This window comes from Oreochromis aureus, linkage group 12 (genome assembly GCF_013358895.1).
Source record: "Oreochromis aureus strain Israel breed Guangdong linkage group 12, ZZ_aureus, whole genome shotgun sequence".
NCBI lineage: Eukaryota > Metazoa > Chordata > Actinopteri > Cichliformes > Cichlidae > Oreochromis > Oreochromis aureus.
The window spans coordinates 7,498,621-7,511,443 of NC_052953.1; the positions used below are offsets into that span (position 1 = coordinate 7,498,621).

The 12,823-nt window shown below is 40.8% G+C and overlaps 1 protein-coding gene across 3 annotated transcripts in view; it reads left to right on the top strand.

Annotated features, from left to right (window-relative positions):
* The window catches only part of kremen1 (kringle containing transmembrane protein 1), a 65,404-nt gene that overhangs the window by 28,974 nt on the left and 23,607 nt on the right, over positions 1-12,823 (top strand). For all 3 annotated transcript variants that reach the window (XM_039621148.1, XM_039621149.1, XM_039621150.1), the window contains exon 3: positions 5,259-5,350. In XM_039621148.1, the coding sequence (XP_039477082.1) occupies positions 5,259-5,350 (92 nt within the window). The remainder of the gene's footprint in view (positions 1-5,258; positions 5,351-12,823) is intronic.

Consider the following 12,823-nt stretch of genomic DNA (forward strand, 5'->3'; position numbering starts at 1 on the left):
CCAGAGTGGTGCTGAAGAAAGAACCCTAACAGCCCCCACATTTCATTTTTATAGCCCGCTATAAAATATCCGAGCGAAAACAGGGGGAAACTGGGCAGAGGGGAAATGTCACATTATTCCCCTGCAAAGAAAGGAGCACAAAGCCTCAGGAAAAGGACAAGAGCTCTCATTTCTACGCTGAGACTTAGCAAGGCTCATTTTGGAAGTGAATATCACATCGCTAATTATCAGCCTGGTTGGATTTTGAGCTGATTTCTTGTTATGAAATAGATGTTAATTCTAACTGTTGGTGTTGAGCTCGGATGTTGCGTCCTAATAATTATGCAGTTTTACGCTTAAAAAAAAGACAGTTTTTTCAGACCTGAAGCACTTCTTTGACATTTTGGTAATACTTTGTGACATTCATAAGAAGAGCATCACACAAATGGAAATCCTGATTTATATTTCATTTGTTCCTTCTAATCCACTGTTCCTAAAGGGCTGCTATTGGACTGCATTAGTATGAGGGTGTGAATTGCTTGAAGGTTCAGTGGGTGGTTGAATAGCTTTGCCATCCATTTGATGGCTATATATATGCAGGTGTGTGTGTACTGTAGGATTTATGAGTGTTCGGTATGGCTTCTAATGCTTTTCCCTTACATAGATGAGATAATGGAAATGCCAGAGTGAAAAGTGTTCCCCAAGTTGATTGTAATTGAATCTCCACGATGTCAGGTGCAAATTTGAGGTCAGACAAACTGCAGCCAAGTTGTCCACTGGTGGTATTACTTTATTATGATCCCAAGGTGCTGCTTTGTTAAATTGAGGAAGTTAATAGAAGTGTCCTGCAAGAAGATGTACAGTGTTGCAGTAAAGCATCTCCCATCAACATTATAGTAATATCAGAAGTATAGAAGGAACAAACTTCCTGTACTAAAACGTACGGCTTATTTAAGCAGGTTTTTGTGTTTGGTTTACAGATGGTTTGGTTTCTTTCGTCTTCGTTTTGAGATGTTAAGAGATTTCTGTCTCCATTCAGTGATGCACACCACTGCTGGATATGTTTGGGGAACGATAATGATCTCCTGATTGTATAGTATTATATTATAATGCACATTTTATCATTTTATCTGTGTCTCCAAGACGTAATTTGTTCTGTTCAGACCACTTTGGCTTGTGGTCCTACGTCCGGGTTAAATGATATTTAATCATGTTGTGATACTTTGTTTTCTTAAACCATAATCTCTAGTGTTTTGCTGCATTGCAGATCACAGCACGTTGTTGTCCTTGAAGCAATTAACTTCTGCCTTATACAGACTGATATTGACTGACTGATCTTTGCTGATGCCGGTGTTCATCTTTTGCAATGCTTTTGGAGTTTGAGCGAGTACAAATAGTAGATTGGTCAATCTGAGTTATTTTGAAAAATCACTTTTGGAGCTAGGCGGTTTTAAAGTATTTCCTGCAACTTGGTTTGTGGTGTACAAAAAAGTTAACAGTGTGATCAGCAGCAGTGTCCTGTTTCCTCAGGCCTCACTGTCAACAGCTTTCATTCGGGTATGTTTTGTGCTGAAGAAATTGTTTAAACAAAAACTGATCTGCTGATTACCCAAAGCAGTGAGGACTGTTTATCTCAAAGCATACACCAGTCAGCCACAACATTAAAACCAATGACAGATGAAGTGAATAACACTGATCATGTGGTCGCAATGCAAATTATCTGCTGGGAAACCTCAGGTCCAGGCAGTCATGTGGATGCTACTTTCACACGTACCCCACCCCCTCCTGCCACGCACTGGGACAATGCTCCCAGCCACACTGCGAAAAATGCTCCGGAATGGCTCGAGAAACATGGCCCGGCCTCCAGAATCCCCGGATCACACTCCGATTGAGCATCCGCAGGATGTGCCATAACAGGCCAGAGCCACAGTGGCCCCACCCTGCAACCCACAGCACCCAAAGGATCGCGTGCCAACATCCTGTTGCCAGACACCCAAAGGCGATCCTGTGTCCATGATCCAATCAGACCGAGCTGTTTTTGTGGGCTCACATCACCTACGCATTATAGGCAGGAGGTTTCAATGTTGTGGCTGATCAGTATATAGTTTCTGTTGCTGCTGTGAAATCATTTTATTTCCCTTAAACATATCCTGGTGGAGGCTCAAATCTCAGAAACTGATATTTTCCAGGCACGTTTAAACCAAGATTATTGACATATAAGATATCAATAAAAGTAAGGTAAAAAGTATGAGGCTTGTTTGCCAGCAAGGCAGGACACAGGAAGATCACAACTTCACATTTAGCACAAGTAGACCATGAGAGAGCAACAATAGACAGTAGACTATACATATCAGCCTACAACTAACAAGCCCTCTTCTTCAATGCATGCATTCATGGAGCACAGCAGTGGGCAGCAGTTTGCATGCTAAATCATCCAAGTCAATTAAAGAGTCTTCTCTCAGGCAGTAAATTGCCAGACTCTGATCTGCTGTTGACCTCAAATCCCTATCCAGACAAGCCTCTCGCCACCACTTTGCAATCAGCATTTCTCCACTCTCCAATTCGGCAAAATGATGAATGTGACTCTTTCAAGTTTTTTTTTTCCATATCTTCAATTGTTTAAACAAAAGTCAGTGTAGAATCTCGAGTTAAGTTTATCTCATGAAAAAATGTTAGGACGTTCCACAACATAGTCTGAAGTGAAGGATTTTTTTTCAGTAGTTACGTGCAGTTTCCGTGCCAGGCATCATACATTTTGGGCTTAACGTAAAGGAAACCTTTTGAACAGCAGCCAGCTAACAACAGCTGTTTTTCTCAGTCTTCGTCTGTAAGCCCCTCTTTCCTTCAAATGCGGAGCTTCGGAGCCTTTGAGGCAAAATGCAATGTGGCTATAATTGGCTCAGTACCAAAGTGTGTGGCTCACTCTGAGCAAAATGAGTCAATCAGCGTAATTGTGCCAATTAAATGTCCAAACATCTTCTGTGATCTACCTCTGGGTATGGGAGTGTTTCAACAAGCTCATCTACTCAGAGCCAAGCAGGCAATCTGTGACGCACACAGAGGTGAATGCAACCTCAGACACACACACATACACACACACACACACACACATACACACTTTATGCAGTATATATACATAAAATGGATTTCCGCATTAAGGTTTCCGCCGATCTGCCCTATGCTACCTCAGCTGTCTGCTTTCCACCTTCCATTTTGACCCTCACACACACTCTGTATGTGTGAAAGCTGGCAGCTCGAGGCAGGATTGATTATATTTCCCAGTTATTTGGGCTTGCCTGTTCATTTAGCCCCGTGGATGATGTTCTCATGCTTTTACTGAAAGGGTGTGTGCAGGTGTGTGTGTGGGTTAGAAAAAGGATAAAATGCTATCTGGGCTCCAGGCTTTTGGTGAAAGCTCAGAGAGGGGGAGCACACTACATCATGTACTGTTCAAAGATGTCAGTAGGTCAGATTTGGGTTGGGTGGTCTGCTGGATGGATGTTTTTTTAATGCTAATGGCTATAATTCATGCCTGACTTTTGGAGGGATGATTAAGAAAGTGCACTAAATTACATAAGTGGCAGCACTATCTTAGGTTTGTTCTTGGAGTCTTATTTCAAATAGGACTATTATGTCTTGACAGGCGCAGAAAGGAAAGAAGAGGAAGAAGAAATGGAGAAAGGGTGTATATATCAGTGGTTTTATGCTTGGACCCAGTTTTTTTGCTCTTTTCCGCCATTTTAACAGTAGCCCCGGGGTAAACAAACAGGTGTCAGCCTCCAATTTGGGTGGAGCGACAGACAGATCTAGACTCATGATATCAAGTCCAAATTTACTGGCAACTAAGGCTGGTTTCCTGTGAACATGGGAAAATTTTAGGTTGAGGTTGAGAGAGATGATCGTGACTAGATGAGCCTTTTCTTTAAGACTCCCATGGCCAACAGGATGCAATAAAGAAAGCCATGTTTGCTAGGAATTCAGAGTAAAAGCTTTAAGGAGCTTAAACTTCAGTTCAACTCTGAAAAGTCTTCTTTGTCAGTACCTCATTCTCAGTGTGAAAAGAGAGGAGGAAACTCAGGATAGTGTGTTAGATAGCAGAATAAAAGACATGGAAACGCCCTTCACAACTGTGCGCACAAAAGGTGAAACAGGATAGTGCAGCGCTGCAGGGCTTTGTCAAGATGCTACAATGAGGTGTGTCAAAAGAGATGAAGAAAAGGTTTTTGGCAATTACCGTCAGCGCTAAAAAATAGCAATGTTATCTTAGAAGGCTTCTTTAGTCAGCACAGAGTGTATTTTTCCAGTTTGGAATAATCTTGAAATGGAGCTTAAAGAGATGAAGCAGACCAAGTTGCGCTTCCGCTGCACACTTGCTGCTTTGACTTTATTTATTGACAAATTAGAAGTTACTGTAAAGGTCATGATTTACAAAGCTGGATGATTACCCTGGAGATATGGAGCCTGCACAAGGCTTTTAGGTATTTCTATCTACAATCCCACATCTCATCGCTTTTGTAAGTGAAACTGAAAAGGAAAGGCACTGAGGGGCCCATCAGCCTTATTCTCATGGGTTTAAAAGGCCTTGATGAGGATCAAAAGAGGCCATAGCCTCAGACAAAAGCTTGGCCCCATCAGCCATCCTTTTTTTTTAGGTCTGTGTCTGGCCCAGAACAAAGAGGCTTTCCCCCCAACCTCTAACTAGACCAATTGGACTAGCTCTTGACTGGCATGCAGGGCCGAGCCTCCAGAGTACAGAGGAAGGGGTGAAACCAGCAAGCACCACTGGGTGCTACTAAGGATGACTGACACAGCTGAGATAATCTCCTTCTGAAACATAGTTGAGTATTCAGTCGATAGCCGGTCTTTGTGTTGTTATGTTTTTGATCTGATGTCCCACTATCATCTCTTCTTCCCATTCACTTTCCGTCTTTTTCTTTTCAGCTCTCCTCAATCTTTACTCCGAGAAACACCAATCTGATCCATTCACCCATCAATTTTTAATAATAGATATCTCAGTATGTGCAAAATTTCCTCATTTCCACTTTTCTTTAAACAAAAAATGTGCACAACAACAAACATCTGGCAAAGAGCAGGGCAAACACCAACCAGTTTTGAAATGAAGCTGGTTGTTAAACAGGGAAACATTGCAAATTATGTGCTGCTGTACTGCCAGATTATAATTTTATAATCACAAGAGGAGCTTCAACTATTCTTCCCAGTATTTGTTTCTTGTTTAAAATTATCCAATGCAGGCAAATGATTGTTATAATTTTCTGCAGGAATCCTGATGGGGATGTTCAGCCATGGTGCTACATTGCAGATCATGAGGACGGGATCTACTGGAGATACTGTGACATCCCTACATGCCAGAGTAAGAGACTGCCACTCCTTTATCTCGCTCTCTGTCTTCATCCCTTCCATGCCCTCAGGGGCAAATCTTGGGCATACGGACCAACCACTTTCATTGCTATGCTCATCTTCTCGCCTGCTATGAATAGCTTTTATAGACTGCGGTGGCTTGTACACAGCTATTATCATCTAAAAAATGTCTCTAATTGCCTTCCGTCACTCCTCCTCCTGCCATGCCTGGGCCTGTCTTTACTTTAATGCAAGCTGTCACTGCCTACTTGTGTGTGTGTGAATGTGTGTGTGTGCATTTTTGTATATATCTATCTTCATAAGTTTCCCCCTTTGGTTTTGCAGCTTGTTTTGACATGCTTTTATGATGTGAGCAACTATGTGCATCTACCAGTTAGTGGATGCTTTTGTGTGTTTTGTTCGCATGTGGGTGTGAGAGTTTCCCTGTCCAGTAATTCCGGGATTAATATGTGTGATGGACTGTTTACACAGGGAGATTTAGTGCTTCTGTGTGTCTTCTCTGCTAGTTTGGCACATATCTAGAAAGAGCTGCCTGTCTTTAATCCCGGTGCTTTTGTTCCCTCCACCTTTTTAATCGCTCCTGTTGAAAACAGACTCTGATGGATCAACCTAACACTGTTTTTGATGCCAAATATCTGAATACCCGCAGAGGAGATTCAGATCTAGTGATTTACGGCAAGTAACTGGTGCACATGCTGACGTTATTAAATGCAAACAATGTGTTGTTATAAAAGTGCCAATAAAGTTGGGAAACAAATATTATTTTAATAACTAAATGAATCTGATAAGTGAACACAATAGGAGAGATAAAGGCAAAAAAAAAATTTACCAAGCAGAGCTTGACTGATTTGTTTAACTTACAGAAATATTCCATTTTCCTCTTCAGTCATGAATAACATTCCATTTAATCTAATCAAACCCTACTTTATCACTGTGTGCCTGAGATTCCTTCTCTATCTTTATGTATTTTCTATTATTATTTTTCCAAATCCTTATCTATTGCACTTCTCCTGTGGCTGCCTGAGATTTTCATTCCTTAATATTTAATGTGTGTAGTGTTTCGTTATATCTGCAGTGGTTACCACTGTCACCCCATAGCATTAAGGGTCTAACCTGTTGTGCAGCTGGGATCTTTCTGTGTGGAGTTTGCACGATCTCTTTGTCCCACCACAGGGTTTCTCTGTGGTTCTCTATAGTGTGAAAACTTGTCTTTTTTAAAGTGTCAGCCCCATGTTTGCCCCCGTCTCCTTACTACCAACTGAGCCTCTGGTCTTTCCATGTCTTTAAAAAACATAAGCAGGTATAGCTGATAGATGGATGGGTTAGTGGGTTTTAGCTTTGATGCTCTAGTCTGGAAATCCTAATTAAACAAAAAAGAGGTAAAAAAGAAGAAGAAAATGCAGCCTGTCTTGGAACTTGAGGTAAAACAGTAGAAATAGTGCAGGTGCAAAGCTGCAAAGCTTGCAGTAGGTACTACTAGGCACTACTAGGCCTCAAGAACCTCCCAGCCCCTCTAGCTATCCCACCATTATCCTGTCTGAGTAGCATGCCTGACTAAAGCCTGCTGTTTGAATGGCCCGGAACCCATTAACCCGTCTAATAATGCCTGTTGGCTGCACAGCCTGTGTGTATAGCCATAGTTATCCTCAGTATATTATGCATATAGGAGCTTGTCTGTATCCCATTAGAGTTTTGACTGACCTATTTCAGACAACTGTCCATTTAGCACAGTGTGTTTTTCCTCCCAAACCACAAAGGTTTGCGAGAGCAGTGTGTACATTGAGAGCTTGTCACTGTCTTTGGTAAAATTAGGCCAGCTTTTATTCCGTATGGGTATACCATGTGCTGGTTGAGCCTTGTTTTTGTTTGGGATCCTAGTACTGCGTATGTAACCCATCCTTGTGACATGTGGCCAATTTTCAGCTGCCCAGAGCTTTGCCCATATCAAGTGCTGCCTTACATGATCGTTCCCTTTTTTGTTTGGCTGTTGAAAGTTAGATAGAGCAATGAAACATAAGAAAAGGAGATGGGGTGTGCTGCGAGCCAGGCATTCAGTGTCATGAAAACATGCTTGTTTGGTGGAGACGGTTTCTCCCTGCAGGGGTACGAGGCAGCTTTCAGACACGAATGCTCTGTCTCATCTATTGTAAAACCACAATCGCCACGTGGTGCCTCACCTTCTGGCGCTGCGTGTTCTCAATCTTCTGCATTTGAAAGCTTCGGCTGCCAAGTGAGAGAATGCTGATGTTCTTTCGGTGTCAGTGTTCTCAGTCTGCGGCTGGCTACAATAGCCTCAAAAACACTGTGGTGTGCCAGAGGAAGGGCAACAGTGGTCTGTGTTTTCATTTTGTCTCACTTTTGTTTTGTCTGTGCTTTCGTTTTGTCTGCTTTTTTGCTTACGTTTGATGTCGTGTGGTTGGTAGTGGGTCGCCACTCGCTGAGCCACCTGCCGCAGCCTTGCTAGTGGTTCGTCTGTGATCCAGCTGGGTTTCCTGTCATCTAGGGTCATGCCACCCCTGTTGAGGGTGACACACCCTGATGGAGCATCCACAGACAGGCAGGTCACACAAGGCCAGGAACACATCATCTGACAGTGTGGATTACAGCGTAGGTCAGTACATTTGTTGATCTTAGTAATCCCTCATGGCAGCGTCATGTGGTGGAATTGTCTAAACATTTCAAAAAGGCACGCTGTCAGTGCACGTCTGTACACAATGACAGCTGCGCAGCAAGTTATGTCTTAAAGGTAGAGCCCCTTCTCGTTGCCAGATCGGTAAATGCTCGCTGTCATTATATATTGAAGTCCAGATCTTGCTTCCAACATCAGCCTTGCTCTTCTGACAGCAGTTCTAAACACTTTCACATAACTAAAATCTCAATTCCCCTAAAATTATCTCATTATTAAACTTCACTGAATGTTAAGAGTTCTTTTGAGTAATGTGACTCTTTCATTCATTGTGAAATAATTTTCTCAGCGTTGTAGGTGAGTTGAATGCTGATGCATTTTAACCAGGCTTTTAGTGTGCCGAGAGGACTGTATGTTTTAGCAATGAGCTGTATAAAGCAACAAGTCCACTCAAGTCCTCCGACTAAGTGATCATATCTGTCGTGTCTTCCTAAACCCATACAAGTATTCCTGAAACAACATACACAACGTGATAACATGCACGTCAGAAGACCTCAACACACCCATTTTTTGACCCAGAGACTAGAGGTTAAAGCTTGTCTGTGATGGGTTTGGGTTGATATGCACATTTTTGATAATGTTAAACTCAACGCGAAAAGCTCCCTTTTACAGGGTGCCAAGTTAAAGGTGACGGCACTCATTTTTTACATGCAATTTTTCACGCGTTCCACAGAGGCCATACTGTAGATCATAATAACAGCTTGTAAAGTCATTTTCTGAGGAAGGATATATAAAGGATGGACATGGCAACACTGATGTCACAAGTAAAGTTGTAAATTCCTGTTGTGACACCTCAAGCTGAGCATTTTGATCATGGCTGTCTTGTTGTCTTGACCGTGGGGTGAATGTGTCAGAGCAACCGTCCTGCCTGCTCGTGTTCTAGTGACTCGACAATGACAAGACGAGTCTGCCCTAAATAATAACATCAGTAGAGACCAGAAGTTCATGAGGAAAGTGTTTGCTGAAGAGACTTTTTTTAACCAAAAGAGTCACTGCTGGGTATTAGAAAGAATGCATTTTAAGGAACTTCAGAACTGGTTTTACATTTCAGACTTAAAAGCTACATCCATCCTTTATATACAGTCTGTTGGGAGGATGGAATTTTCTAATGAGGTGGAAGGAAAACCTGCGACCAAACCAGCAGGTTTATTAAATTTAAAACAAAGCCAACTGCTAAATCCATTAATTCAAAGTGAGACAGTAAGTGGGAGGTAAAAGAAAAATGAGTTTGCGGTTACTTGCATTGACAGCAGATTCATCAAACATTAGCTCAGTTTGAAAATATGCTTTACTCACTTGTTAAAACATGCAATCATATTAGTGATTGATAAGATGACAAAAAAACACACAAAAAAAATCTGGTTAAAATTATAAACCTAACTTTTTACAAAGGATTCTGTTGCTGTACGTCTCTGTTGTGATGTTCTGAAATGCTTGTTTACATGACCACTGACAGTGTGATGGTTCCTTCCCTAAAGCATTCCATACTGCAGAGACATTTTCTTTTGGTGTGGCTCCTTGAAGCTGACACGCATTTGCTTGATGCTATGCGCTGACTGGATTTGACTGACAGAGTGAAACTGTCAGGGTGAAGTCCTCAAGCGTTTGCCAAGATAAAGTCGCTTTGATGTGCACATTGGAAGCTCATCTTTCAACAGCATATAACCAAGAAAAACTTGTTACGCCACTGTGTTCCTGTAGTACGGAGATGTGGAGCATTTGAGTTTTCCCCTTGGTTTACTTCACTAGAATAGTTTGAAAATACATTTTTCCATGACCAATCCTAGGAATAATAAGAGTTGATAAACCCCCTCCAAGCTTGCCCATGTTGCCGATTTATTTCAAGTTATATAGACTATGTGAGTGTGGTGTACAGTCTCTGACAATACCTGCTGGGTGGTGTTAGGATGAGAGACATTATCTTTATGCCAATATTCCCTTAAGCTCTGTGATACTTTAAGATATCATTTTGTTACAGAGCTGTCAATGTGTTTGCACCTCACTTACAGTAAGTTATTCTTTTATCTGTTTAAACAATTGAGTGAATGTCTGACTGACGCTGCCGGTCATCATGCAACAATAGTCTCAGTATGAGCGGCACAACACTCGTCTGGCAAGGCTAACCAGTCACACCTTAAAAAGCATTAAAACAAAGCAGTAATGTGTTTGGTTCAGTTTTTATTGCTGAACGTTGAGGTAAATATGAAGTGTTGAGATAAGTACCTTCATTTACGGTGATTTATGATGACGCTAACTGCCACTTTGAAGTTGCGGATCACCTTAGTAAACCCTGACGTACTCTTGAGTGAATGCGATCAGGTGTGCTTGTCCTCATTGTTCTTGTTCAGTGTTTTGTGAGCAAACTGTACACTGTGCATATCAGAGGTTTATAATGTCTGACACAAGTGTTTCTTGGACTTAACTTACTTTTGAAGTTGCCATAAATGTCCATCGTCACTGCTTAAATACAAGCTGTAAACTTTAATGAAACCCTTTCCTTGTAGTGTAGATTATTTTTTTCCCCACTATATAGAAAGATGCAGTAAACCACATCCTTCCACCCAGTTAATGATTTGGATTCAGTTAATAACAAAATGTAGAACCACTGGGTTTGTAAGGCTGTGATTAATAAAAAAAAAAAACTAAAGGGCATCAACCAGGTTTTTTGACAGTTTATATAAATCTACTAAATACAGGACAGTTCAGGGTTCACAGGTGTTTTTGATTTTATATATTTATAATCAAACTATTTTTATATGGAGCTCTAATATATTTATATATATATTAGAGCAATTTTTTATGTTTTGTAACTTTTTAATGTATTGTATTATTTAAATCAGTTTATCAGTTACTGTTCTTACTGCCCTGGAGCAACTGAAACCACATAGGGATTTCAGGGATTAATAAAGTTTTCCAATTCTGATTCTGATGGTTTTTAAAAAAGGTTTTACAGTGAGGATCCTTTTTCATCATTCCCTGATGTCCACTACTGTCCACTTTTTAGGAATAAAATGTTCTGTAAATGAGGCTCTGCTTGGTTTATGAACACAATTCTATAAAGACCTTCAGATTTATATATAAAATTGACTTTAAACCTTTATATTGTAAATCTGTGTGTTTTATAGGAATCTACAGTGAATAGGTAAAAAGTCAAAGTAGCAGATATTGTATTAAAACGTCCATACAGTAAAAAATGTGTTTTAAATTAAGGATTCATTTTTGAATTTTTCATTTCGCTCATTAAATATGCACTGATTTGCATAAAAGCCCAAGACCTAAACTGTGTTTTGCTTTAAATGTCTTGCATCTGTTTTCTTCATGTTTTCCAAATTAACAACAGGTCATGTAGGGGTGTAGGTGAGACTCATCTAGAGGTGTCTAATGCAGGCTTGTCTTTATGTTTTCATTTTTATGTCAGAGTTACTCCTAATGTGACACCATCCAGCGCTGAGTGATTACACATGGGTGGTGTTCCTTAAGTTTAAGCTCTGGGAAAAAGGGAACGGGTTGAAGAAAGTTTTTATTTAGTATGCTATGATTGACAGGAAAACTCAAGTAAATGGCTGAATGAGTGTCTGAGACGAGGACAAGTGCGAATCAAAATAAGCAAGAGGTCAAGACAAGTTGGACATGTGGTTTGGAAGCCCAGACTGAAGCACCACAGCCCTGCCTCGTGGCTGCTGTGGTTGCCTAAACCAGGGATGCCTTCAGGTTTTGCTACTGCAGTATTTTTCTCACTCTGTCATTGTTTTTAGAGGCAGAATATTTCCCTTAGGTGGTCTTGTACCAGCTTTCACCACAGCCAGCTTTACGGCCATAATACTGACACAGGTTCAGGCAACATTGTGTGCGTGTGTGTGCACGTGTGTATGCACGTGTGTGTGCACGTGCGTGTCCCTGCACTGTTACCAGTGCAAAACCCAGTGAGATATTTAGAGTCTCAGAGAGAACATTTAATGAAGTGAGCTAATTTTGGCCTTTCCTTATTTCTTTAATAAGCTCCAGTATGTAAAAAATTATAAGTACTGAAGTTGAGGTAAGGTCGGTCATGCTGTACTTATGAGTTTTAGCTGGAGATTCTTCCCCCCACACAAACACATTTTATAATGGAAAACTGAAAATATGAGTCATTCTGTGTTGTTAAAACACAAAGAAAGAACATAACAGATGATCCGAGAGAGCCTTATAATGTGGTTTCCCTTAAAATCATTATATTCACAAAAGGATACTCATTTTGTTAAATGGAGGCTTCTATTAAGGATGAAATAGTGTAAGTGCGTGCATGTGTTTGTGTGTGCGTGCACCCAAATGCAACTAATGCCTGAATTTAGATTTTTGACTTAAGTGCCCAGAGAGTATAAATTAAAAAAAAGTTACCTGCCAAGATTATTGTCTCCCAGCCAAATTAATTGCACATTTTTCACAGAAACATGCCAAACTCCTTCTTTTTAAGGCAGTTTTATGTATAGTGTTCTCGCAGGTGCTCCGTGACTAGAATTAGATGTTTACTGCTTTGCAATAATGCCTCGGGAATAAAACTTTGTGCCATATATTTGGTTAACTATTCACAAACTGCAAGAAGTGAAGTGACTTTTTAAATGTTTTTAGCACTAAGCTTCACTTCTTTATGGTGTTGACATGCCCCTTTCACTTTCATTAGGCCTGTCCTTACCTGAAGAAGTGGGCGGAGGAGTTTTGAACTCACTACTATTAGCTTATTGTGACCTCTGACCTCCTTAAAGCTCACCTCCACCCACACCTGCCCTCAGGGAGAATGCC